This window comes from Talpa europaea (genome assembly GCF_964194135.1).
Source record: "Talpa europaea genome assembly, chromosome: 6".
Lineage (NCBI taxonomy): Eukaryota > Metazoa > Chordata > Mammalia > Eulipotyphla > Talpidae > Talpa > Talpa europaea.
The window spans coordinates 137226364-137253998 of record NC_140072.1 but is presented as its reverse complement, the minus strand read 5'-3'; the positions used below and the strand labels follow the sequence as shown (position 1 = coordinate 137253998).

At 54.7% G+C, this 27635-nt stretch overlaps 1 protein-coding gene across 1 annotated transcript in view; it reads right to left on the bottom strand.

Annotated features, from left to right (window-relative positions):
* MYO16 (myosin XVI) overlaps nucleotides 1-27635 on the bottom strand; it is a gene marked incomplete at its 3' end in the record, with an annotated part of 208207 nt that overhangs the window by 148356 nt on the left and 32216 nt on the right. Inside the window, exons 4-10 of the mRNA XM_084235962.1 lie at nucleotides 26711-26819; nucleotides 24008-24132; nucleotides 16479-16604; nucleotides 9690-9765; nucleotides 9072-9225; nucleotides 3339-3489; nucleotides 824-934 (exon numbers count right to left, since the gene is read on the bottom strand). Coding sequence (XP_084092088.1) covers nucleotides 824-934; nucleotides 3339-3489; nucleotides 9072-9225; nucleotides 9690-9765; nucleotides 16479-16604; nucleotides 24008-24132; nucleotides 26711-26819 — 852 coding nt within the window. The remainder of the gene's footprint in view (nucleotides 1-823; nucleotides 935-3338; nucleotides 3490-9071; nucleotides 9226-9689; nucleotides 9766-16478; nucleotides 16605-24007; nucleotides 24133-26710; nucleotides 26820-27635) is intronic.

Below are 27635 nucleotides of genomic sequence, written 5' to 3'. Positions count from 1 at the left end.
GCGGCGACAGACCAAGGTCGTCAGGCCTCCCCGCCGCGTGCCCACGACGCCGCTCCGTGAATTCTGATGGCAGCGCTTCATTCTAAGCGTATTGACAGGCCCGGCGACTTATCCGGGCATTAAGAGGCCGTATTGAATTTTCATAGGCTAATCAGCACCTGACAATTCATTACTTGTGAGGACATCTCAGGCTTCACATTTACACGAAAATTACTTAATCAATTTCCCAGTAGACGAGGAAAGCCGGGTGTTCTCAAGGAGGGCGAGCCGACGGGCATAATCAGGTTTCTCTAAAGACGCGCTGATTGAATTGCTCTGGGTTGAATATAACGAAATCAGGGAGAGACAGAGATGGGGCGGGAGACTGCCTGGTGCCCATGCGGCCCGTGGCATTAGGACATCTCGGGCAGACGAGGCTGGAACCCGGCAAATCAGCTCCCCACTCTGCCTGCAATCGCTCTCCTGTGTCCCGACCCCATTTTCAGAGATGCGCGCATAAATGATGTACAAAGACGCGGCCTGGTGACTTAGAGGAACAATAGAATCTCTCCTGCTCCCGCCCTCTCCCCCAGCTTCCTTCCCAGCCCCAGCAGGGGACGCGCTCGCAGAGCCCTGTCTGGGACAGAGGCAGGAGACCAGCGGCCTGTAGGACCTTCCTGCACCCGGTCCTGACCTCAGGGCTGCTGGGCAGGAAGGAGCCGGGACTTCGGTCTGGGCCGAACCTGCCTTCTAGCAGAACCGGGGAGGGAACGGAACTCCACCAAGTCCGCCTGGCGCTGCCCGAAACACCACGGCCCTGCGAGGCGCCCTGCGGGCCACTCACGTAGATCTGGTCATTGCCGAAGCGCTTCTGGATCTCGTAGAGCAGGCTGCCGTCCGTGAGCTCGCTGAGGGTCGCCAGGTCGTCGCTGGGCGCGGGCGGCATCAGCTTGACCTGGAAAGGCAGAGGCGGTCAGTGCTCGCTGCTCCCCAGTCAGCCCTCTCCAGAGCTGGCCGCCCCGTGGCATGGCGTGGCCGACGTTCAAGGACCACGGGGGGCTTGAAGCCATTATTAGAAGATGAAACGGCTGGTCCATCCGGGAGAAAAGACCCCACAGCCTCAGAGAGAGACATGCATGCACAGGAGAACTCCTGGTCTCTGCCCAGAGCTCTGCTTTCTCTCTCTCTCCCTTGCCCCTCGAGGGCTCCCTTCCAGCGCTTAAAATCACTAAGTCTGTCACTATCATCCCAGCAGTCACGTCCTGCCAGCCCCCCTTATCTGCTGGGGGGCTCTGCTCTGTGCTGAGTCCCCACGAGACAAGAGCCCGGACTCAAGCCCTCGTGGGGGTTCCAAAGCCCAAGCAGCAGCTTCGCCCAGCGCTGCAGGCAGGGAAGGCGCCGGGGCAGGAGCCGACTCTCCACACAGCCAGGAGGAGGCCGAGGTCTAAGGGTCGACTCTAGAATCGGCTCCTGAGTCCCTCTGCCCGGCATCTCTCTAGAGATGACAGGAGCTGTGAGCTTCAGCTAATTCTGTCATTAAGAAAAAAATGAAATGTTTTTTTTGAATGCTGAGTAATATTCCATGGTGTATATGGACCACATCTTCTTGATCCAGTCATCTATTTTTGGGCATTTGGGGGCGGGAGGGGAGGGATTGGGGTCAGAATGGGGGGGTTGCAATTGTATGGGGAATATAAAAATAAATTTATTATTTAAAAAAAAAAGAAAAAATGAAATGAAAGAGAAAGTGCAATTCAATCCAATTAAAATAGAGTGAAAGCGCTTAAAAATCAGGCAACATTTCAAAATAAAAAGATGAATTTGGGACCTCCCTGGTGGCGCGAGGGATAAGACGCAACCTATGAAGTTAACTGCAGCCGCTGCAGCACGAGTTCCATCCCCGGCCAGAGAGCTGCCCACAGGGCGCAGCAGCCCTCTCCTGTCTCCCCGCTGCTCCCTCAGCAGTGGATTTCGGTCCATCTGCCTGCTCTGCTCCCCACTCTGTCTCTGGTAGATCCTCTCACTCCCCCAGTACCTCTTGCCTGTGCCCAAGTTCTTGTATAAAAATAAATAAATCTTAAAAAAAGAGATGAATTTGGATTAGTTAAATGAAAATCTATTATTTGCAAATTAGGAACAGGCAAGGTTTAATGCTGTGTGCAGAGGGCGCCCTGGGTCAAGCCGACAGGTGAGTATTTGACAGACTTCCACGCGCTGTCTTTGCCCAGCAACAGCAGGAGAACAAGACTCTTATCACGATCCTAGAGCTTCACTGAGGCTCACAGGCGATTTTTAATAAGAGCAAGTTTAACTGTATGCTTGGCATGAATGTTCACAGCCTGATTCTGCATTTGCATTTTATGCCTGTATTGATGCCGTCCGCAGGGTTATTTTATCCCCGTGTTTGTGTCATCTGTGAATGGCTTCACCTCAGGGACAGGACGCGGACCACACAGGAAGCCTGAATTCAGAGGCTTCCTCTTCGTTTCCAGTAAACAGCAGAGATCACCACTGCTGTCGGGGCCCAGACACAGTCGCAAAGAGCAGAGAGAGAGAGAGAGAGAGAGAGAGAGAGACGTCTCCTGCTTTCGCCACGCAGGGGTGAGCCTGCGCGTCATGTGTACATCTTGTTTTTTCTTAAAGATTTTTTTAGAGCAGTTTAAGCAAAATTGAATGGAAGGCACAGAGGTCCCCCTCCCTGGGTCACTGCAGCAGGTCCCCTCCCACAAGGCACCCCATGTCAGCATCCCCATCAGAGGGGCACCGGCCACGCATGGGCCGACCCTGCTGGGCTGGGCGCTCCCCCGCCAGCGGGTAAGCAGCTTTGGGCGCATCCTTTGGAAACTACCTTCTCTCGCCTCCCTCCCTGCCGCGCACCTGGCTCCACTAGTGTTCTCTTCCACGGAAAGTCTTACACGCCCAGAGCATGTTTTGTCTTTCTGTGCCAGGTGGCAGAACCTGCGCATCTAGCAGGTTTGGGGTCCTGGGGTGACCCTCGTTCTGTCCGCAAACAGCAACACGCAACAGCAGTTGCAGGTGACAATGTCAGGGATAAACACAGCGACTTACCAATGGGATCTAAACACGGCGTTGCCCTCTGCATGTCCTCACGGGGGTTGCCCCGGTGGGGATGGGTAGGGAGTGTCTGTCTTTGAACGTAGGGTGTTCAGCATGGCGGGCAGGACACGCACTACCTGCCTGCACTATGAGGGGACCCAGGCGCGGCTACCTGCCTGGGCTCAGGGGGTCTGAGCGGCTACCTGCCCAGATTTGGGGGGCTCAGGCATGGCTACCTGCCCAGACTTGGGGCGCTCAGGCGTGGCTCCCTGCCTGGGGTTGGGGCGCTCAGGTGTGGTTACCTGCTCGGGCTTGGTTGGCTCATTCACAGTGGCGATCTCCAGGGTGTGGTCCTGAGACTGTCGCGTGGACAGACTTTTTGTGGCGTCCTTGAACATAATGTCCTTTTCCAACAAGCTGTCTTGCTTGGCGATCGGCAGCACCAGGGGGTTGCTGCGTGAGAGAATCATACCAGCATTAGTCTCCTCTGGCCTGCCGTCTCCGTCAAAAATGCCAGGACAGGACCGCGCGTTCCAGAAACTTGTCTTATTCAGGAGAGAAAAAAGAAAAAGGTTTCTCAATGCTGCAGGGAAAGAAATCAGAAGGAATCTGCATTTTCCATTCATTCATTCATCTACATTTTCCATTCATCTACAATTTCCATTAATTCCGTTTTCTGAATTTCCTTCAATTTCTCCTTGAAAACACAAATACACGTATGTCTTCAGTGTAGAGGAGAATGCCCGTGAGTGGACAGACGGCGGCTCCAGACACACCACCCGGCCACCTAAAACGAAGGTTGACACCGGGACAAAAACAAGCAGATGTGGTAACGAGGAAACTGACTGCCAACAACTGAGAGCAACATTAAATGAATCAAAGCAAAACTAAAATATTGTTCACCTCGTAATTAAAAAGCTGTAGGATCGCAGGCGACACGTGGGGCCTGAGTAAGATAACGCGGGAGCCGCAGGCCCGCGGCTCGGGGCTCGCCTTGCCGGTCCCCGTCGGGTTTGGTTTTTGGTCAGTCCGGCGTGGGCGGTGGTTCCTGCCGTGGTTTTGTGGCATTTCAGCGTCGACGTGTGTAGCTCTCCCTTGACAAGGTGCGATTCCAATCGTCTGGCCATGCTTGTTGTCAGCTCAGTGGGGTGAACACTCCGGAGTCAAGTCCTGTGCCAGACACACCCTCGGCCGGTTGCTCCTCCCAGGCCTGCCTTGTCTGTCGCTTTTTAAAGTGTGTTTCAAAGAGTAATTTTTTCTCTTCTAGTTTGTGCTTCTTGTGTCTTAGCTAAGAGGTTTTTTCCCCTAAAGTCAACAGACTCTTCTAGGTTTTATTCCAGAAACGCTACCGTCTGATGCTTGGCGGGGTGCTGGGGAGCCCTGTGCTGGCTTCTAGCGCGCGGGACCCTACGAGCCCAGGGACACCGTCCAGCCGCCCTTGTTCCCAGGGCGAGTTCTGAAAAGGACGCCTTCCCCAGCCGATTGCCTGGGAGCTTTTGTTCAAATGCTGGGACTGCATCTGAGGGGGGTATGTGGGGACCCCCCATGCCGTGTCGCCAGGATGGGGCCACCCTGGTTCACACAGAGGTGAAAAATCAGGGAAGGGGGTGCGTGCGGAGGGGGGTTCATCCGACCTGGTCGCTTTTCTCACAAAGGTCATTAACGTTTCATGTCCATTTTAGAATCTGTGCGTCTCTATAGACACTCCTGCGGGGTTTTCTTCAGCACCGTGTTCACCCGAGAGCCGACTGGGGGAGAACGTCCACGTGAACACTGTAGAATTCTGTCATCTAGAAACTCCCTTTCTCCATTTATTTTGATGCTTCACTAGCTGCTCCCATCAGACAGCCCAGGGCTTCTGAGCCAGCAGCCCCGAGCCCTCCCTCCTTGGGCGCGCGCCCGCGGCTGGAGCTGGCCTGGGCCGACTGGCCCCCCCGGGTCCCTGCCCAGGGCCGCCTGGGCGCACGCGGCTCGAGGGTCCGTGCGCTCCTGGGAAGAGGGTGTCAGGCAGCTCTTCTCTGAGAGCGCCGGGGTCTCTCACCTGCTGTGACTTGCACTCTTCACCCCCTGCTCCCGAGTCTGCCCGGCCTCTTGGACAGGAGAGCCCTTCAAATATTTGAGGACGGTGCGATGTCCCCACAGTTCTCATCACTGAAGTGGCCCCTCACGAAACCCTGTGATGACCGCGTGCCACTCGGCGCCTCCCTCCTCACCTGGCGATCCAGTGGGCTTTGCCGTCCAGCCTCTCCTGCAGGGGCGGCGGCGAGGCCGGGGCGCACAGTCCAGCTCCCGGTGGCGGCGGGCGGGGGCGGGAGCTGAGCCCAAAGCCCTCTCCAGGGTCTCCCGCCTACACCCACACCCACCTGCTCAGCTCTCGCAATATTTCCTGACTCATCCCCTCACGTCCTTCATCTCCTTCTGTGTTGTCAGAAAACAAAAAAAGAAACTAAGCAGAGATTTTTGTATCATCCAATTTTTTTTTTTTTTTTTTTGGTGGGGCCCTCGCTGGTTTCCGGGGATCGAAGTGGCGCTGCAGAGGCTGCGGGCAGCTTCGCAACCCCCCAGCGCTCAACCGCTGCGCCACCAGGGAGGCCCTGTCATCCAAACTTTTAAAGTAGCAAGTGACTGACAGACTGTGGCTTGCCAGGAGGGTGGAGCCCGGACGGCAGCAGGTGAAAGGCCGACCTCACCTGTCCAAATGGTGTCTGAGGAGGGCCTGGCGCTTGCCGGGCTACTCGCCCACATCTCCCGGCTGTGGTTGTGTCCAGAGGCCCCCGAGAGCCGCGCTCTGGAAGAAGGGCCCAGGAACACGGCCCGGCCAAGGGCAGCTGCCGACTGCCTGACCGCGGAGGCCACCTCCCAGCACAGGCCCCTGCGGCGCAAGCGGGAGGGTGAGAAGAGGTGTGCAAGGTGTGCAAGGTGTGCGGCGAGCCCTGCACGTCTGTGACGCTGACACATGGTCCCGTCACACACTCTCAGTGTCACCCGGAACAGTCATCCACACACTGACCACCGCGGGTCACAGAACCCGGGCCTGCTCCTAGTAACCGCAGCAGCGGGTCCCAGGGGCTGAGTCACCCGGCAGGGAAACTGACGGGGCCATGAGACTCATGTTGTCTGACAAAGGTCCGGCCTGGGGCAGATTCCCGAAAAGTCAGGAGTCTTGTCAGCTGACTCCCGCTAGTTTCTCATTTGTTGATGTTTCTACCATATATGGCGATTGTTAAAATACGCATTTAAAAGTAAAACTGCAAATGCTGTTTGATCAAATACTAAATAACTAATTGGACGACAATGGCGCCGCGTGATAGAAACAGCACGTCTTGAAACAATTAGTAGTTTTCTGCTTGGAAGCAGCGATTTAAATTTTGGTCTTACAGTGACAAGTGATATGTCACCTAAACACTTCTGGGAACAAAAGGCTGTAAACATTCCCGGCCAAGTCTTTGAGATGGATTTATTGTCTTTTAAGACAGAGACCGTCTGGAGAGGAGTTTTCAATTTAGGGGCAGCAGTTAAAGTTAGAGACAGCACTTAATTGGTAGTTGAAGTTAGCAATAGTTGAAGTTAATAGATAATTGAAGTTAGAAATAACAGTTTGACAAGATAAATAAAGCAGCAGCATATGGAGAGGAGCCTTTTTCATCCTTATAACACAGCCACATTAACTATTTACTGTCGGGAATTTGGATTTTTCTGCATCTATAAGATAAAATAATGATCCCAAACTAATTTTGAATGTCAAATGTTACACTGGCAGAAGCGACTGTCTAACAAATGTTTATTTTGCTGGAAAGTATTATGTGAAATAGTTGCATGTCATCGTATTTATCCTCAATTTAAATGGAGGACATGTTTACTATTCTGCACTTTCAGATATTTTTAAGAATAAAATTTGACAGAATTGGGTACAACTTAAGTTTCAGGGCAAGCGCTAAAATACACACGCGTGCACACACACTGGCGCACACTCACATATGCACACACACAGTCTGTAGCATGAAAAAAGAAAACAGGGCCTCCCTGGTGGCGCAAGGGGTGAAGCACAGCACTCTGAAGCTGGCCACAGCCGCTGCAGCACGAGTTCCATCCCCGGCCGGCCATGGAGCTACGCACATGGCTACGCACATGACCTCTCCTGTCTCCCCGCTGCTCCCCTCAGCAGTGGATTTCAGTCAGTCCGCCTGTTCTGCTCCCCGCTCTGTCTCTGGTGCATCCTCTCACCCCCTGCACCTCTGGCCTGTACCCTAGTTCTACACAAAAAATAAAATAAATAAATCTATTTTTAAAAAGACCTAAGAAGCAGCCGTGGACTTTGGGCATCCTGAGGCTGATCACAGACGAAGATGCTTGAACCCCTCACCAAGGTCGAAGGTGTTTCTTTCTAGAACTGCTTTCTCTGGAGGAAGTGTGCCTGGTGAAATTTCCCTCCAAATCTCACTCCTGCTGCAGGCGGGGGTCTTCAGGCGAGACGCAGCTTCCCTGGTGAATCACTGCGCCGGCATTTTCTCGTGGACTCGCACAGAAGTGCCTCCCCTGTGGCGTGCGTGTAACGCCCGCGCTCCTGATCACCAGGATGGGGGCGGGGGCGGCGATGAGCGGGCACGGGTGGGGATGGCGCCCCGGACGCCTGGGTCTCCACGCTGAGCGGCGAGTGCACCCCAAGTGACCCCACGCGCATCACGCCTGTCGTCGGGACCGTCTTCTTACTGCCTGTGTCTCCTCGAGCTGTCATGCTAAACGCAGCCTAGACTCAGTGCCCCCTCGGGCCCCGAGGGCTGACTTGTCATCACGGTGGGCTCAGGGCCGTGGTCCCTCCGTGAGGCCAAACCGCATGTTTTAGAATCACATAGAAAAATGGGCTTATCGCGGACGCGATGCCAGGCTGGCCCTTGTGTGTGACGTGAGCTGACAGACTGAGCTCTCGGTCTCCCACAGGGATGGGCACACGAGGACGGTGATGAGGCCTTTCTAGGTGGCGCCCTGAGGACTACGTGAATTCTCCCAGGTGGCCGCGCGCGGGGGGATGTCAGCAGTCATCACGCTGTTCTGCTTAATAACTAAAAGCCCCCCGGGGGCAGGGAAAGGCCCCCAGTGGTATGTAAAAGCCCCCCAAGGATTAGCAAAAGCCCCCCAGGGCTTGGTGGCCTCTTCCACCCCAAGCAGGCATGAGCAGAGTTTCTGGACCCAACGCAAGGTCCCCATGAGACAGGATGTTAGCAACAAGAGCTGGCGCCAGAGAAACTTCTAGCAGTGGAAGCAACAGCAGGGAGCGAGGCACAGAGGGGAGCTGCGTCTAAGGGCAGGGAGAGCAGAGAGGAGGCCCAGCCGGGAGGAGAGGGGAGCACAGGGGCCGGCAGGCGTGAGGGCAGAGTGGCAGCTAGAAGGAGCCAGAGTGAGCCTGAGTCCTCGCAGACCAGAGCGTGGATTGCGTGGCTGTGGCCCGGGGTGCAGGTCCTAACCTGCTCGTGCTGGGCATGAACTGGAAACCAGGCAGCCAAGGGAGGCCTGCTGATGCCCGCTGGCTGGCAGGCAGCTCAGACATGCACTACGGGGCACCCCGAATCAAGGAGCTGCCATGGCGTACGTACTGACTCAGGACAGTCGCTGCAGAGAGGGGAGAGCGGGGCACGTTCTCATCCTGGCTCAGGCCCGACGGCCGCAGAGTCTTCACCAAACGCGAGTCTGAGCTGATGGCGGGTGGGAGATGTGACTTGTAGTTGGGCTGCTAGAAAGAGGGGTCACCGAGAGCGCAAAGGGGGTCTCCTGCGCCCCTTCGGGTTCTGCCAGGCTAGCTGGGGGGCAGAAAGGCCCCTGGCATGCGGGTATGGAAGACAGTCAAGAAGGCACAGTGACGCTGCAGGCAGCCGGGGGGTTCGCGAGAGCTCGCTCAGGTCCCTGCTGCCAGACACTGTGCGCTGAGTGAGTGTGCCGACTCGGCTCCGTCCCCAGCTCTCCGTCCAGACAGGCCTGTCACCAGCAGTCAGGAGACCAGGGGCAGCTTCAGGGGGCGAGGGCAGAGAGAAGGCACTTACAGCTTACTGGCAAATGCGGGCAGCTCGTGACCGATCTCCTCGTACGTGTCCTCCTGCGCCGGGGGGCACCCGGGGCCCGCCTCCCACGTCCTCTCGTCCCAGGCGAGCTCGGCCTTCAGCAGCATGTCCTCGATGAGGTCCGACGCAGCCACGTCTGTGGCAGACAGGGGAGAGAGGCGAGGTGGGCGGCACTCAGGGAAAGCTTATTTTCAGTGACGATGAAGCTTAAAGGCCACGAGGCAAACCGCAATGAAGTGCAAGGTGCCTTATAGCTTAACTTAGGGCACCCACGCGCCATCAGTGCAAGGACACTAGCCCCACGAGCAATCAGTGCAAGAGCACAGCTCGATCAGCCCTCAGGTGGGAGGTGCCTTGCGCGTGAGCTCAGCCAACACCAGTGCACTCCGGTCTCACGGTGCTCGAGCACAAAGTCCCCGCAGGCCGACAGCTCTCAAATATCCTGTCAGGGGCAGCGCCCGTGAGTCCTGCCTGAACGGGTGGCCTTCACAGAGCTGCCCGCACGGGCCGGCTCTCCTGCAGCCATCGCCCGGATGGACGAGTGACTTCGGGGTGTGGGACGGGACGGCAGCTGCAGGTGCCCGGACGCATGCCACCTACCTGAAGCCTTGTCTTCATTGCAGTTCAGGAGGTTTGGGTTTGCCTGATGCATCAAGAGAAGCTTCACCAGGTTTGTCTGAAACATGAGACATAACAGAGACAGTAAGCACGGGGCTGGCACCGGGGAGCCGTGGTAGACTCGGCGGGCACGTGGGGGCTCCTGGGGGCGGGGAGCCGGAACACCTGTGGACGGCTGCTTCGGGCCTCTCCGCACCTGGCACGTTTTGAAAAATGACAGACATTCAAATGATTTCAGCAACAAAAGCATGGAAACTAAAACATATCAAATGAGGGATAAATCACCGAGGGCTTGAAGAGGTTCCCTTAACTCCCTCAGGTTTATCTCAGCATCTGATGTGAAACCTGGGATAGCAGAGTCTTGCTTAGTGACTGACGCAAGCTTCTCTGAGGGTCACTGTCTATGGGTGACAGCACTGTGGACGTAGGGACCCACAGACGCATCAAGTGTCCGAAAAACGATCTCAAGTTGTAAGCATGATGCACGGGGGGAAGATGACTGCATTGGTAAGATCTTATTATAAAACTTCACAAATGCACAGCGTGTGCATGCTGTGCGTGAGGCCCTGGACGGGCGCAGTGGAGTCTCAGCACATTCCATTCACCCAGCTTAGTCTTTCATGGTCTCTGGGTATCCCTTCCCCACACCGTCCCTCTCCCGGTTTTCCAGAGTTGGCCACTCAAGCACTGTGTGTGTCCAAGAGCGCACGGCCCTCGCGGACGGCGCAACCCCAACAACGCATCGCTCAACCTGCTTGTCCATCTCTAGCCCCTAAGCAGGTCCCCTCCGTGTGCAGACACCTGCAACTGCTCTGCAGTCCCGCGCGAGCTGTCACGGTCGGCCATGCAGTTTGGAGTCCCCAGAGCTGGTGGATTTAACCGAGTTTCGCCCACTTGGCTGCACAGAATTCACCACTACGCCGCGGCGCGAGTGCGTCCTCTCCGCGGATGTCCAGGCCAGCGGCTGCCACGTGTCCCCACGCACAGGCAGCGCCGTCATAACCTCCCGCTTCGCTCTCTCGGGCCCTCGCGCAAGAGCTTCTTCGGGAAACAGGGGCTGAGGATCTAAACCACTGGGGAGGCTCCAGCGCCATCATCTCTTTATGGGAAAAGTCTCAATCGTCCCTTCGAGATAATGTTGCTGGTTATAGGCACTTCCCGCTTTTGCCTGGATTTGAGGGTGGACATTTCATTACACGGGAAAGGCTATAGCGATTCGGGGGCGGGGATGATTTATACAGACAGGTACTGTGGTCATTTCACATGGCGACTACTTTAGCTACCACATACTTAGTGGTTTAAAAACACTAGAAATCCGTCTTTTGTCAAGTGTATTCCTGGAGAGCGCATGATTATTTTTTTGAAGTGGGGTACAGGCCAGAGTCACGGGGGGTGAGAGTGGAGGGGGGTGCTGCCCAGAGACAGAGTGGGGAGCAGAACAGGCAGAGCCACTGAAATCCACTGCTGAGGGGCGCAGCGGGGAGGCGGGAGAGGTCTGCTGCGCCCTGTGGGCAGCTCCCTGGCCAGCTGGGGATGGAACTCGCCCCGCAAAGGCCGCGGACAGCTTCACAGGAGAGCGCATGTTTTTAATGCTACACGGGGTGCTTAGATTTCCAGGTTTATTTTTACTTCAAATTATACAAATTATAAAAGTTTACAAAAGACAGGGAAATTCTTGAAATCTAAAGAATAAACTATAGAATACAGGTTCGCAGGGTATTAAAGTGGGTATAGGATGTTGTTTTCTCTCATATTAAAGATCTGAGAGGTTTGCCGGCTTCTGAACCCCAGCGACAGCAGGAAGGCGGGAGGCAGGAGGGAGAGGAGCCGGGAAGCAGGCGGCTGGAGGCGGGCAGCAGCAGGAGCAGGAGGGAAAAGGAGTAAAGCCACCCACTAGGTGAGTTTGCCTTTGCTTCCCAGCAACACGCAAGGAGAGCAGCGAACAGAAGAGCCTGCACAGCTTTGCAAAAATGCGAGACCATGTGAGCGTCACCGTCCCTTGGCATCTCTCCACTCCTCTCCCTGGGCACGGAGCTCCTCGGAGTAACGCCTGCGGCCCCTCCAACGCCGCCTCCCCACCGTGCCAGCTGCAAGGCAGGAAGGGCTCGGGGACTAACAGAAGGATGTTTTCTACATGAACATCTTCAACAGTGAAAGCAAATCCGTTTTATTTCAGGCCTGAGACATAAGCACTCGTGTGTGGGGAAAGGCACGTCTCTCCCTCGGGGAATCCCTTCCCTTTCATTAAGTATTTCCCACGAGCTTCAGCTAGAAGGCAGGGGGGTGGGGTCACAGCTGGGTGAGGAGACCCAGGGCCCACAGGACTCCCTGATCGCCAGAAGCAGGGCAGGGACCCCCTGGTAGGATCAGGCAGGTTATTTCAGGGATCTGAGGATGCTCCGAAAACCTTCTATGTGAATTAACGGTAAGTGCATTCCCAGAACCAAGAATGAGCCTAGCAAATCGGAATAACTCTATTATGCCTTCATTTCGCGGGGGAAACCTGCGCTCCATTCTGGCACTTCTGCTTTGACCCTCACAAGCGATGCTCGGAGCATCTCCTCAGAGGAGAAGAGGGAGAGAGAGAGCAGGCCCCATCACGGCTTGGTCTTCACCTTGCTGAGACTTTTGCCAACAAGGAGGGGTGGGGGGAGAGGGGCTGGACCGAGAGAGAAACACTACACGGCAAACAGACGGCGCATTTCAAACATTTAGACTCGCCTGAGTGGCTGGATATCGGCCTAGGCAGCCTTTGCAGAGCTGTATTTCAAATTGGCTAAATTGAGCACCATTGACTCCTTCATTGTCATTTAAATTACCTGTTTAAAAAGATGAAACTAGCAATGAGTGGAGGTAGCCGCACACCTAGGTCCCTTGTGGCCTCATTTAATCGAGGGGGTTTACAGCTCGGGGCCCTGGAACTCAGGTGTGTGGTCCCACACTCATCGGCGCACACCCCAAGCCAGGAAAACACGTAACTTGTCGTTAGCATTAACTCTGCTTCTGACTCGTGGGTTAGGACTTCTCCTTGAACGCGGCTCTGTCTTGCTCCCTTGGACAAACGCTCCCGCCTGGCCAGGACGTCCTGTTGCGGATTCCTCCCCGGTCCACGCCACAGAGCCTTCTCCTGGCGTTCCCTGCGGCGCTGGCTCTGCCTGGCATCTCCACCTGCGCCCTTCCTGTGCACAATCCACGCTCGGGCGTCTCCGGCGTCCCGCGGAGGGTCCTGCTCTCTGCACGTCTGCCCAGCGGCCCATTGAGAGAGACGAGCAACACCTGCTACTCTCCGTGAAGAAACGAGATGCACGTTCTCTGTGTAGAAGGGACCCTGGACCAGCACGCGCCGGCGGTCGCCAAGAGGGAGAGGAACGAGAGAAGATGGGGTGGGGGGCACGGAGACCCCCAAAGAGCAGTGATGACTGAGAAGAGTGGGGAGCAATAGCCTGGAGGTCACGAATGCATCCTGTGGGCGGCGCAGGGGGAGCCGGAGCGCTGCCTTCAGTTTTCTCCAAAGCAAATGAGAAATGTAAGGAGAGAAAACAAACTCTGAGGACACCAATTCTTAGGAGTTTGGGTAAAAACATATTTGAAGTACAAGTGACGTCTCTGACCATCAACATACACGGGTTGTGTGAGAGCACATTTGTACAACTATTTCCTTAGAATTTTTGGTGACAGTTTCCCCAAACCTGTTTTCTATATTTTATACACACTAAAATATATACAAGGAGAGAAAGAAATTTTTCTCAGTGTAGAGCTCGGGGAAGAATCGTAAACAGCCAAGACTTATTGCTCCCACAACTCACTCCGCTCTCAGCTTTAGACAAGAACAACATCTTTTATTTTCTTGCTGGAAAAGTTAATATATTTATAAAGGGTAGTTTTAATACACATACACCACAGCAGTATAAATATAAATAATTAACGCTGTTATACATTATAAACTACCGTCTCCAGGAAGGTGTTTATGTCAGATATTTATAAGAAAGTGAAATTGCTGCGTCTCCAAAAAATGCCATTATTCTCTCAAAAATGGGGGGTGTTTCGGAAACATTCTTTTCTCAACAGAGGCGCCCTTCTTCACAGAATTCTTCCGAGACTTATAAATCTCCCATGCATGTAAATTGATATTCAAGTAACAATACGCCTTAAAATATCATTCCCAAATTGAATATAAATGGAATTTGTACGGGTGAGCAAATTTGTAAAAATAATTCTAGATGGCGTACAGCAGTCTGTGGACAAAATCACCGCGATGCCGTTTGCTCGAAACCTCACGGCTGCTGTATGTGTCAATCGGGAGGACTGTTCCGATGCTGGAGTCACTGATTCCAAAGTCAGAGCTTGGCTTCCAGCCCTGGCCTGGCCGACTCGTCCATCCGCACCGTCCCTTGCCCGACGTGCTCTGGCCGCAGAGTCCCAGCTCCCTGGGGGTGCACCATTTCGTCTCTCCAGGCTGAAAACACAGATGCAGGAAGCCCGGAGCTCGGGGACCCCCTGGACGGGCATGTGAGCGGGGCGAGCGCCACTGCCATTCGTCCTCTCCACCCCGACCAGGGTGCTCCCTCCTCGTGACGCCCGTGGCCTGCGGCCTTTGTGCGGCCCGTTTCTCTCTCACCACACGTGGTGGCCGCCACGCCGGCACAGACGCTCATCATTAAGTAATTGTTTTCTTGTTACGTGTGACGGTAGAAGATGCTCTTTGAGTCTTCATCACTGAAACCACCTGCCCACTCATGCACGTGGCGACCTGTTTTATTAGTTTCGTGAATTCATTGCTCTTTTGTCATGCTGATATAAAATGTGCCCCCGTGACACAAGTTCCTCCGACTCTGCTCTTATCGTGTGAGGGAGCTCTAGGCATTGAGAATTCTGTCTTGGCTACAAGTTTCCGTTTCTGCACAACAGACACACAGCGCCTCACGTGTCCTACAGGGCTCCGCTTCGGTCCCACAGAGGACGCTGACCCCGGACACTCAGGCACACGCGTGTTCCGGGAAAACAATCTGCAGCTTCCTCTGCTCACCTGAGGGATAACATTCCTGAAGGCCATTTCTGCCATGACGTCAAAATTTTCGGCTATAAAAAGTAAAACTTCCAGGGAGTAGAACAGAATCATTTAGATGTTCCCTCAAAATGTCAGTCAGGAGAACACGGTCATGGCCGGGCACCAAAGATGACCAGACGCCGGTAAAGGCCGTGCTGAGAGCTGGCCCGTCCCTCTGCTCCCCAGGCAGGCCTCGTGGGGTGCCCCGACTCGCGGCCATGACTGGCTGGTCTCACGAGGCCTTCAGAAATGAGTATTTCTCAAACGCTCTGTGTTAATACACCAGCTTTGCAGGTTTGTAAACATGCCAACCTACACTGGCCTCTCCCGGGGTGGCAGCAGGAGGAACTCCGAAAGTGGACGGAGGACGGTGACCTCACTCGGGACCCCTAGAAGGGAGGACTCGCAGAGGCAGGACAGCGAGTCCTCCCACCCCCCAGAGCCCATGATCTCGTGGAAGTGGAGCTAGGAGCTGACGTGTTACTTTTCAACGTGACACTCGATCCAAATCAAGCCGGGGCAGCATTCCACGGCATTAACCGAGTCCTCCTTCGCTTGGAGATTCAGGTGCTGCCAGAGCAACCCTTCCCCATCACGGACACAGGCCGGCACTGTGTGTTCCAGGAAACACTGGCCTCTGCGTCCACGTCTCTATCATCCACCAACGAAACCCCCATGTGACAGTCACTGAGTCTCTGCTTCCCCGAAGTCTCTGTTTTCTGGTGGGACCCAAGGCCAGGGACTGACCTGCCACCTCAACCCCTTCACGCACCCATTTCCGCACACGCACTCACGTGCTAGAAGCACAGTCCGGGGAGATTAAGCAGCTTATTAAAAAGATTTATTGAGAGAATGAATCTTGTTGTATAGGAAATGCTGTCAGAGCAAATAACATCTTTGTTCTTTCGAAAGTCCTTCCCTAAGCAATGTACTTTTTCCAAAATGCTTAAAATGCAAATGTTTTCAACAATTGCACTGCTCGGATTTTATGCAGACTCTTTGCAAACTGGTGAGCGCCTAAGAGATTTAATAAATAAATACAGGTAAAGGGTGTGGCTGTTCTCCTAGACACTGTTGGGGAGTGAGCAAGTCTAGCTCACACATCCGCGTGTGGGTAAAATTGAGTGATTTCTTTCATATTATTACACCTGGACTTTCTCTAACACAAGACATTTTATATATTTTTACAGATAGATTGATGAGTTGGTTTAAAGACTGCTCTGCCACGTCCATCCATGTAAGTCTTTTAAAAGTAGACTTTGCTTCTTCTGAAGCCAAAATTCAGTTCAGAGAAAGAAACCAGCCACCCACGCTTCATTCATGAAAGTGAAATGAAATTTATAGAGAAAACCAAAAGATAAAATGTAAATTTGCTTGAGAGCTACAAACTGTAGCAAACTGAATTATGACACACTGATGAAATGAGAAGCTGATGCATCCGGTTTGATATGAAGAAAATAGTGTTAAGTTCATTCTATAAAGAATATTTATTGGTTTTAATTATTTCTCCAAGGATTCCAGCCCCAGGGCAAGTATGGTTCTGTGTGCCCGTCTGAAGTAGGTTTTCTTTCCACCCTAAAGCTACTTGGTTAGAAAGAATACGCCACTAAAAGCCAATTTCCGTAATGATTCACACATTCTTTGAAAGAAAAATAAAGTTACATCTGAAACGACACACTGATCATGAAACTATTTTGAAGGAACCATCCAGGAAAGCGCCTTACCTGGCCATACTTAGCCGCGAGGTGCAGCGGGGTCCAGCACTGGTCGTCTGCCGCGTTCAGGTCCCCGCCGTGTTCCAGAAGCCGAGACGCCACCTCCTTGTAGCCGCTGGCACTCGCCATGTGTAACTGCAACAGGGAGAGCCTGTCACTTGGCTGGAAAACTCAAGAGATGAGGTCAATACGGTTTATTTGTGGTTTACAGAGAGCTGTTTATTAAAATGCTGACTCTAAAATACAGACATCTGTGAAAGAGGGGATAGAGAGGGTTAATCTTATTAATTTGGGATAAATGGATGTCGTCACACCCTGAAAAGAGGTTCACCCCTTACGCATTCATTATCTCCCTCCGCTCTGACGGGGCACTTTGTCACGCCATCCCCACCTTGTTCTCCACGGTTCTACCTGGCGACACTCTGAGGACTTCAAAGGCACGAGATGAGAATTCAATACTTTACTTTTCCTGCCCAAAATCCAGACAGGTACTGACTAGAACTAAAGTCCCGGCACTGTACAGCGTTACAGGAGGGAGAGTCAAAGACACAGGGGCGAGCAGAAAGTGTGACACTGGGGTGCATGTGGAGCCCTAAAAGGGGCCGGAAGGCTAGCAAGGGTGCAGTCATTCGGAGAGCTTGCAAGTGACTCTCTAGCTACAGTTTTAACGTTTTCTCCAGGTTAGTTTGTCAAAGTAACCTGAAGGTTAGAAATGAAGCTTTAGGAGCTACAATGAAGGGATCAGGAGCTGGAGAATTTTCCAGATATTTCCGATGGGGAAATTCCTGTTTCTATGGCAACAGCCTTTATTTGTAAGTTAAATAGCATCACACTCAGTTTAAATCAGGCATTTAAGTAACTGCATGATTGATCCCCCCCCCCAAAAAAGCCATAATTAATAACCAAGAAGAGGAAAGTAGGAAGGAAGAAAAAATAATTTTCTGTAATAAACAGAATGACTTCTATGTTTCAGAACACGGGATTTGGGAGCCCTCCTCCTTGTTTATATTGCAAAGATAAAACCACAATAAATTTTAAAGGCCTTGTTAAACAAATTTTGAGAAAATTCCACAAAAAATTGCTTTTCCACCTTTGGACTGAGTTATGCGCTCAGGCCTGCATTCATGTGTTCGGCTCCTGTGCTTCTCGGCACAGTGCGACGACAGACACCGCCATCTAATTTAAGGCATAAACATTAAAAGATTCAGCTTCACGTTCTCCCCACACAGCATCTACCTCATGCCTGTGCTGGCAAAGGACCCCGGAACCATCCGCCTGTGAGGATTTTATTTATTTTTTTAAAGATTTATTTATTTATTTATTTATACAAGCACTGGGTACAGTCAGAAGCGCGGGAGGGTGAGAGAATCCACCAGAGCCAGAGCGGGGAGCAGAGCAGGCAGAAGGACCGAAATACACTGCTGAGGGGAGCAGCGGGCGGCAGGAGAGGTCTGCGCGCCATGTGGGACCCTCCTCTGGTGGCCGGGGAGCAGCTGGGGATCGAACCAGCGCTGCAGAGGCTGCGGGCAGCTTCCCAACCCAGCGCTCAACCGCTGCGCCACCGGGGAGGCCCTTGTGAGGATTTTAGAGCAGTAACGGCGGCAGGCTCTCGCTCTCCCGGAGAGTCCACCTCTCGTCTCCCTCTAAGTTCATTCTAGGTTGTTTGTATAACGAGCCAGTGCCTGGCAGCTCGGTCGATGGATCTGGATTAACATCTGGATCTCAGAAGATTGTCATTTTCACTATAAACTGCAGCAAAAGTGGCCCTCAGCTGGTCGCGCCCATGCTAATGATGGCAAGTTCACGGGCTCAACCCTGTGGGGAGCAGAGTTGCTTGTCATGCAGCGAACTCGGTTTCCACTGTTTGGAAGGCAGCCCACTGCCACCTTCGCCTCGCCAGGAAACCACTAGAAGGCAAGAGTCTGGCTCACTTTCTGGAAGAGCTGGGGGGCACCCAAGGGAGACACGGGGGACAAACGTGATTCTGGGAAACCTGGAGCCCCAAGCAGACCCAGCTGGCTACTTCCAGGTCCTCACAGACAGTGGGATTTCTAGAAACCGCCGTGATAACTCTCAGGAGTTGGCCCCTTTATCTGGACTTCCGACCTCTGCATCCAGAGCCAGGCCCAAGCCAGGCGCAGCTTCTCAACTCCAGGGTTGGAGTGAGAGTCTAATAAACACAACGTCTCCTCCCTGCCTTGTGCTGACTCTGCGCAGGTGCCGGGGCCCCGAGGGGAACGTGGTGGCTCGCCGGCGCCCCGGGCTGCACGGGAGCTGGGAGGGCGGCGCCCCAGGCCCAGGGGCTTCGCAGACAGGAGAACACAGTGGGGCTCCCTGCAGCTGCGGAAATCCAGAGGCTCTTCTCCCCTGCCCCGTGGGGTGCTGCCCGCCCATGAGGCCAAGAGCACCGGGGCCACATCACGACCCCACAGAAGGACCCATTTTCCCGGTCAGGTTGGGGCTCTCACAGGCGTCCGTGGCGCAGCCCAGTCGCTCTGCGGCCCTAACGTCATGTCACGTCATTTCCCAACGAGCACCAGCCCCAATATGGGAAGACATTATCCCAAAGACAGAAAATAAGTGAAGCCTAGGGCCTCCCCGGGGCGCAGCAGCTTGAGAGCAGTGCTGTCCGCAGCCTCTGCAGTGCAGGTTCGATTCCCCGCCGGCCAGGGAGATCCCCACCTCTCCTGTCTCCCCGCTGCTCCTCTCAGCAGTGCTTTCGGTCCGTCTGCCTGTTCTGTTCCCCACTCTGTCTCTGGTGAGTCCTCTCACCCCACACACCTCTGGCCTGTACCCCAGTTCTGGTATAAATAAAAATAAATCTTAAAAAAAATAAGTGAAGCCTCAATCATCACATGCTAACGTGGCTCTGGGCAGGGTGGAGCCAGCGCCGGTGGTCCCCACGCCGCCCCTCCTGCAGCAGGACACAGCCAGGCGCCCAGGAGGGGCGACTCGGGGAGTCAGAGTTGTTTTCTGACTCTAAAGTAGCGTGTGCGTGTACTGCGGGGTATTAAAAAAAATGTATACAATACAAAAATGAAAGAAAAAATGCCGCTACCCAATAGTTACTTTTGATATCTTAATTCATCCTATTATCCTATTAATTATTTAACATCTATTCAGCAATGCATATAAATGCTTTCATTTTATGAAATTGGAGCCTTTATGTACTTACTAAGTTAATATCTTTTTCACCTGCTGCGCTGACTTCTTTGGTGACCGGATTTGCTCATCCCGGCGGCCTCCTAGAGCCCACTGCGGCTGCGGGGTGACAGGCTCAGGGGGCACACACAAGCTGGGGGGCCCTGCTGTTCCTACAGGGTGGGTGCTAGCATCACCCCGATTCAATAGAGGGAATCATGACTCAGCAAGTTTCTCAGCAAGAAACCGGCAGCAGTGACAGAGCTCAGGGGAGGTGACGGAGCCCAGAGGAGCTCCGAGGCTGTGCAGCCTCTTTCCCACGAGGTTGTTCCCCTAAACCATCCTTTCCAGGAAAACCAGCATGACGTCCTAGGGATGCACCATGACCAACTGACCAGTGCACGTCTTGGCCATTTCTTTGCCAGGACAGAAGGTCTCTTTGTGGACCAGTGTCCTGTTACCTCTCTGATTATTTCCTTCTGAAACATTCCTAGAGATGGGGTCCCGGCTCTACGTTTGTGCCTGTCAAGTCTGTGCTGTGCCCACTCTGCGTCTGGAAGGTCTGCACCTGCTCGTGCCGTCGAGCTGCAGCCAGGCTCGGCCATGCCTCGGTTTCTGGCCCTCAACAGCATTTGATTCTAAAGTGACTGCAGATAATTTGCACGAATTTACTGATCAACCATGGGCCTCTTTTCATGTATTTGTAGACAAGGTGTATTTTTTCTTTTCTGAAGTGACTCTCATTATTATCTATTCAATTTTCCGTGGCGAGATGGTCATCTTCTTTATCAGTTTCTAGGAACTCTGCATATTTTAAAGGGTTCACTTTGAAGTATCCTCTGACTCCCGTCTTGTCATCTGCTCTTCGTCTCAATCGCCGTTTGATGCGCAGAGGTCGCCATTTCTGCCGGAGGCAAGGATGTCAGTGCCTGTGTCCCCTCCTGTTGGGAGATTGCAAGGCCTTTGCCACCAGCCTAAGTCATCTCTGCTGTGTTAACTGTGGGCTTTGGGGAATTGGGCGTTACTTGTCGTCACTTACTCTCGTATTGGTGCATCTAAATTTCTTAAAAATCTGTGTTTGAAATATAAATAGATCCCTATTTGGCGTGGTCTTCCTTCAGGCCAGTCTATAGCCAGACGGCCACTCTGAGGCTAGTTCCCTGTTGTGATGGACTTGATGTCAAGAGTAAGTAAAAATCGGTCTCCAGGGGTCGCCAGCCCACACGTCTGCAGATCAGCCCGGGCCTCGCCAGCCCTCACAGAGACTTGTCCTCTGCCTCAGTTGGCTCAGCATAAAGATAACACATCAAATCCCAAAGTGAGGCCACAGACATAACTTTGAAAAGAGTCGTCCCCGAAGTGCCTACGTGACTTGATCTCTGCCTGCGGTGTGACAGGAGGAAGGTGGGATACAGTGAGACTGGAGCTGGGGTGTTTTTGCAGAGAACGGCCAGTGTGCTGGGAACCCCCCACCAGAGACCGAGCTCCCCCAGATTTCAAGCCAAGAGAGCTTGACTCCATTGATGCTTGGAGAAGTTGGGTGGCCGGGGCACATGGGGAGACACAGGGGTTGCTTGTCACTCCTCCCGGAAAGCAAGGCACAGACGGCGGACAGCACTGCGGGATGCTGGGGTGCACCTGTAGTCTGAGTTCCAGGGTAGATGTATGTGGTGGTCTCCCTGGAACAGGCTGTGCTCATCCTCGCTCTGTTTCAGGGTTCCTGAAGGAGCAGGCAGGGTTCAGGAGAGTGGCAGGAGCACCCCGGGTTCCCAGAGCAGGTAGCAGGTGTGGGGAACCACCTGGAGACCAGGTGGCCTGCCAGGCCCAGCACAGGCTGGAGATGCCAGGGAGGGGTGAAGGGTAGCCTTTGAGGAACCCCGATCCTCACAAGAGGGGGGCACAGCTGACCCCGGGGTATGGCTCCCTCTCACGTGAGGTCAGCCCCTCGGCTCCTGCCTTCTCCTGTGTCCTGTCGCCCCTTCCTTTCCTCCTGCAGCCTCAGAAACACCCAAGAGGCGGCCACAGGAGGGAGACAGCAGAGCCTCCCGCTCTCCTGGGGCGCCCTGAGCAGGCCCAGCGCCCTCGGCAGAAGCTCGGGATCGACAAGACAGTGTCCTCTACAGCAGCCACTCTGCCCCACAGGGCCTGTGGACGTGCAGGGCTGCAAACGTGGCTGAGAAAATGGTTCTTATTTTTCTAGCCCTGACCTGAAACAGCACGTCCTTCATGATGAGCGCCAACAGCGCCTGGGGACGCCATCGAGGGAATCCCTGCAGCTCACACCCCTGCCGGCGCTCTCTGCAGCCACGGAGACAGCTGATCCGGGGGTTCCATGCAGACCCGCCCATGTGGGCTTCCATGCAGGCTGCGCTCCCAGCCTGCCTCCTCTGCGAGCCTCTGCACCGTTTTTTGTTCCATTAACACCGTTATTCTGACAAGCGCCTCCCGGGCTGGCCCAGGCAGGGACAGGGGAGGCGCTAAAACAGCCCCTGACCCCGGCCGGCCGGCGGACAGGCGGCCCCATCTCTAAGCTGAGTCTAGAAGTGGCCAGAACACTGGCGGCAGCGGCTGCGGCGTCCCCCACAGCGGGGCCCGAGCCGGCGGCACCGCAGGAGCAAAGGGAGACGAGGCGAAGCCGCCGGGAGTCCATGTCTCTTGGGTGAGGCTCCCCCAACAAACCAAGTCGGCTCGGGGCCAGGCACATCACGCCAGCCAGGGGCCCGCCGGCCGGAGCTGGGCTGCAGCCACGCCCCACGGGCCCCTCGGGCGGCGGCTCCCAGGGGCCCCCGGGCAGACTCGACCCCCCGCGCGCGGCTCTCCCCACGCTGCGGCCTTTCCCCAGCCGTCTGTTTTCTTCTCAGGAGACGACCGGGGCCACGGAAAGACCCTCTTCAAAGAGCGATATTTATTTTGTGGCAAAGTCTGAAAAAGAAGACAAGGCGACACAAAGGCCTTCCCGCGACGCGGTCACCCCACGGAGCCGCGCATCGCGCGGGCGGCTTCACGCTGTGGGGACTCCCGCTCGGCCCGAGCCACGGCGGACCCCCAGCTCGTGGAAGGAGGCGCTCTGGGCCAGGGGCGTCCTCTCTACCCGTCACGGGAGACAAGACCCCACGGGGGTCGGAGAGCGACACGGGCCCGGGAGGCCGCCGCGCTCGCCACGGGCCACCCGGTCAGGCACACGAGCTGCCTCGCCGCCCCGCACTGGACAGTGATGTCCAGGGGAGCCCCCCAGGCTCTGGCCACTGTTACTGTGACAGGCTCGAGAGGCTCGCACGAGATGGGCCGCTGCACGACAGGGACTTGTCACTCGGACGCTCTGTTCAGTGAAAAAAGACACGGGCACGTCAGAACTGCAGGGGCGCCAGCGCGCGACGCGCTGTCCCCGGTGAGACGGAAGCCCACGGCCAAAGGACTTGGGAAGGTTTGTCCACTTATTTTATTCACATTGTGATCAAAAATACTTACTCCATAAATTAACTGGACTGTTCTGTCATTTGAATAAATTACTTTTCAATCAACTGGCCACAGTCTCAGTTTCCCTTTCGTACCGCTGGAGAGACGCGTGTCTGACGGTGTCCTGACGCTTTCGTCCAAAGGCCAAAACCACTGCTAGGAAAACCGTTCTATTCCGAGGCCTCAAGCTACTTAACCTGTATTTAATAAGCCAAAAAGGCATCAGGCCTCACCAGACATGCATCCATTCAGTTACGTGGCCGCGGTCACCCTCACACGGGACTCTCCGCAGCAGAGCTGCAACCCCTGGTTCTGAGCCCCACCTCCCGGGCTGCAGGCACCCCTGCACCACCCGAGCTGACTTCCATCTCCCCTCTGAGCCTTAATGCAGTTTTTCTCACCACAATTAATTTTAACCTGAGCATACAGAGTCCAGGCAGTTTTTACAGGTTGAAGGGGCCAGGCATTTTTATTTTGATGATTCAACATTATGACTTACTCCATCGCTCTGCTTTTAATGACTGCGGTTGTGCTGGATAGCTACCAAAAAGCAATGACAGGTATTCTTTGAATTTGGAAATTCACTTACCAGAGTAAGGCATTAATTTCTTTTGCTTAAAATAAAAACATTTTCCTAGAACCATGATCTAAAACAATCACATTAACCAAGTAATGAAGAAGAATTACTCCAGGTAGGCCTGCAGGAAAAGCAGGAAGAAAACACACCAACTATAAAGCCGGCTCCCCCTCCCCCATGTGGGGTGTGATGACCCGCCTTCCCTTACACGCGTGTGCGCCTCCTCAAACCCCTACAAGGGACAGCCTTGCTCTTATGCTCGGGAGAAAGGAATGATCTAAGAGTGAGCGACACTGACTTCCAGGCCTGGGAAACAGATGAAACTCCCTACAGCGGGGATGCTCGGGGTCGGGCGGGGACTCACCAGGGTCACTCCTTCGTGGTTCTTCGCGTTCACGTTTCCTCCGCGCGCCAAGAAGTGTGTCACGTCTGCCAACATCCGCATCGGTCTCTGGAGCTTCATCTGGCGCAGCGAGCCCGGATCCACGCCTGGGGAGAGAGCTGCTGCTGAGCTGCGGGGTGGAGACTCAGCTTTATCTCACCCCCTTCCAGCATGCGCCTCTTTGAACCTCTCTTCCCCTGGCATGCTCGCCAGCACCTACAGCTGCCCGCTGGGCACCGTGCTCGCCACCCCGGCAGGGCAGCGTCTTGAGGGAGGAAGGCTGTCCTCTTGCCACATCAGCAAGATCGGACGGGTCCCTCCCCGGGCGGCTCTCGGGGGGCCCAGCTTTACTGCAGATCATCAACATGCTTTGAGGAGCAACGATCTTGGCCAGAATAGGATGAGAATCCAACTCCAAGTTTACATCATTTTTTTAGCTTCTATATTGTTGCAGTGTTTGCTGAAGTAGCGCGTATCTTTTAGAGCTTTAAACGTGTAATCAAAATGGAATGATAACAAAGAACAGGACTCAAAGATAAAAGACACGGAGACAGAGATCAGGCGTAACTCGCGTAGCCTTCTCTGCGAAGATGCAGTGTGATTTCTGTCACCGTCCTGAACACGCCCGGATGGGGTGCCGTGACGCTGCCATTCGGAATCCCACGTGAGAGCAAACCAAGCGTGATTTTTAGAATTTTGTTATATGTTCAGAAAAAAAGCACGAGTCTATTTTTGGTAATGCAACAGAGATAAAATTTCCTCTCTTCTCGGTCAAACAAGTCTCTTAAATTGCGCCAGAATAAACAAGCCAAGACGGCCAAAATCCACAATAAACCTAGTTCATCAGGGATATGGGCTAATGGCTCTTTTAAAAAAGAAATTTCGCTTACTTTTGACACTGCTTTCTGAAAAAACGGTATGTAAGTCCTGTAAGTCCTGCTTAGATTTACTATTTTGTCAGGAGTTTGGTAGCCTTTTGTAAATTTAGGAAATAAAAACAAGGTAATTTACATGAAACTCACAAGTTATTACAAGAGACACTATTCCTATTGCCTGGTGGCCTTCTGTGGTATTAACTGGTATTGGTATAAAACAGAAATAACTTCAGCAGCCCCAGTCAAACGAACTCTGTCTTAGCCTCCCACACCTGCCTCCCTTGGGTGCCCTGTGTAGGCAGCGAATCAGCGTGGTCCTCCCCCACACCCCGAGCCGGGCCGCCGTGCCAGGCCACCCCGCGGGCAACTTCACCATGACACTCTGACTGACACGAGGCACCCATGAGGCTAATGCGGCTTCTCTAAGTTCCTGAAATGGCCGCTCACCCCAATGTTGTCTCCATAGCAAGCTTCCCAAGAGACCCACGAGCCGCAGGAGGCCAAAGAGTCAGACCGTCACACGAAGACAGTGGGTTCCCGCAAGAGAAAGAAGCAGGCGCACTCCCGGCCCCTCTCCAGCTCGCCACAGCCGAGTGCCAGGCCAGGCCAGGCGCCACCCTCATCCTGACAACGTTAAGCGGAAGACAGACACAGGGGCCCTGGGGCCGATGCATCTGGGCCGCCTCCGGAGAATGAGCGGGCCCCACGAGTCCAGCGGCGGAGGTGGGACTAAGGCACTTTCCAGATGCCGCCCCGACTTCCAGCAGCCACTCCTCGGAGGGCGCAAGAGCGTGAGGGAGCCTGATCCCAGCAGCAGCGCCACAGTGGGACGCTGACCGTGGCCCGGTGGGGACACAGTGACCTCTGGCTGGTCACCATGTGCCACACGGCCTAGCGCCGGTGGCGCCCACCTACGTGCAGCGTCATGTGCCCACGGAGGACGCCAGGCTGCCAGGTGGCGATTAAGGTTATTCTGAGCATCCACCAATTAGCCCCTAGAAGAGTGGTGGGGGCCGGTGTGGAGGCCAGGCGGGACAGCTGTGCAGGCTTTTCTCGGAGAAGGACGAGTCACCAGCCCCGCGGGGCTCCAGCAGCTTTTCTACTTTCTGGCAAAAGATCATACTCGAGGGGGTGGGTTACTTTGTGGTTATTTATACCAAAACAGCAGGAAAGGGGGGCATCCTTTAGTGAAAAGAACCGCCACACAGGCCCAGAGCCCCAGCACCCCCACTTTGCCAGAGCTGCCCTGACTCATAGGGTGGGTCTGTGCAGTCACGTGGCCCTCGTCAGAGGAGCTGGCAGGGCACAGCCTCCTCTGTCCAGGCTAGCGCCTGAGTGTGGGGCTCTCTGCTGACAATGCTGGTGTCCCTGATCACCTAGGACTTGGGGTGTTGCTCAGGACTTGGGGTACTATGGAAGTGTCTGACTTACCCCAAGCTGCTCTGCTCCTCAGGAGCACCCCTGCTCCCCAGGAATGCACTCCAGGTGACCCTGCTCCCATCCACCCAAAACTCAGCTGCGCTGCTTCCTCTCCCACCCCCCAGTGGAGGACAGAATATAATTACAAATCCAGCCCCACTAATTATGGACTCAGATGCTGGTTAAAATGTTCCTCCCTCGGACGGCGGCCACCGGTTTCTGCTGGCTTGCAGAACAGCGCTGACTAATCCCGACGCACGGCGCAAAACAATGAAGTGCTGGCCAGAAAGACCTCACTGGCCAGGAGCCCCGGGACGCCGCTGTCCGGAGTCACGTGAGGAGCCCGGGGACCGGGACCGGACTGGAGCCGCGCTCGGACGGGGCCACCTACCGTTCTCCTCCAGGTAGGCCAGCAGGATGGCGCTCGACTCCGTGCCCTCCACGGCATAATCCAGAGGTATGTTTCCATTCACATCCTGGAGAAGGACGTTGGCTCCAGCCTGCAAACGAAAAAGAGCAACAGAACCTGATGCCCCTGGTTAAAGCAGAAGCAGATCAAAAGTTTTGTTTCCATGGTGGCCGGGAAACCGACGCAGGAGAGTGCGTGAGCTACAGCCCTGCAGAGTCATGCAGGAAGCCGGAATCGCTTTGAAGAAAAATGTCGCGGACGCTTTGTGAGAATTTGGATGGTCTGCAGGTGTTCACTGACCGGCGGTGGTGCCCGCCGCTCCTGGGCCTCCGTGGCCGCGAGCCACAGCTCGCCTGGCTGCCTCCATCCACCCCGTTCTCATACAACAGGGCCCCACATGCCATTGAGAGCCCGGAGGCCAGTTTTTGCAGGAGCAGTTCCCAAATCGGCCCATACGGCGTCAATGCTCCTTGCGCTCCCTGCAAAGTCAGCTGAGAGCTGTTCCCGCACCACGAGGCTCTTGGGGGCTTGGGCTGACGGCGCTGGCTGGTTTGTCCAGCTTCAGGCATGGCTCTCCATGGAGAAGCAGGATCTGTGGACAGTGATGGGCTCCGTGCATTGACCGTGGCCACCGCACATGTCCTGGCCTCTCGCGGCCTGCTTTCCCACAGCCCACCCAGCTCGCGTCCAGGGACAGACGTGCATTGGCTCCTAAAACATTGGTCACAGCTCATGACGTCCAGTGGTCTGGCTGGCCTCACTCCCAGGCCTTGCATGGCCACGGCCACCGTCAGGGGCCTCCTGAGAAGGCAGAGGCCTCGCCCTTGAGCTGAGCCGCATGGTCGCTTGGACAGCAGCCGCAGAGGCGGGGCCCAGAGGCAGCTCAGCCCAGGGTCTGCGGGGAGCC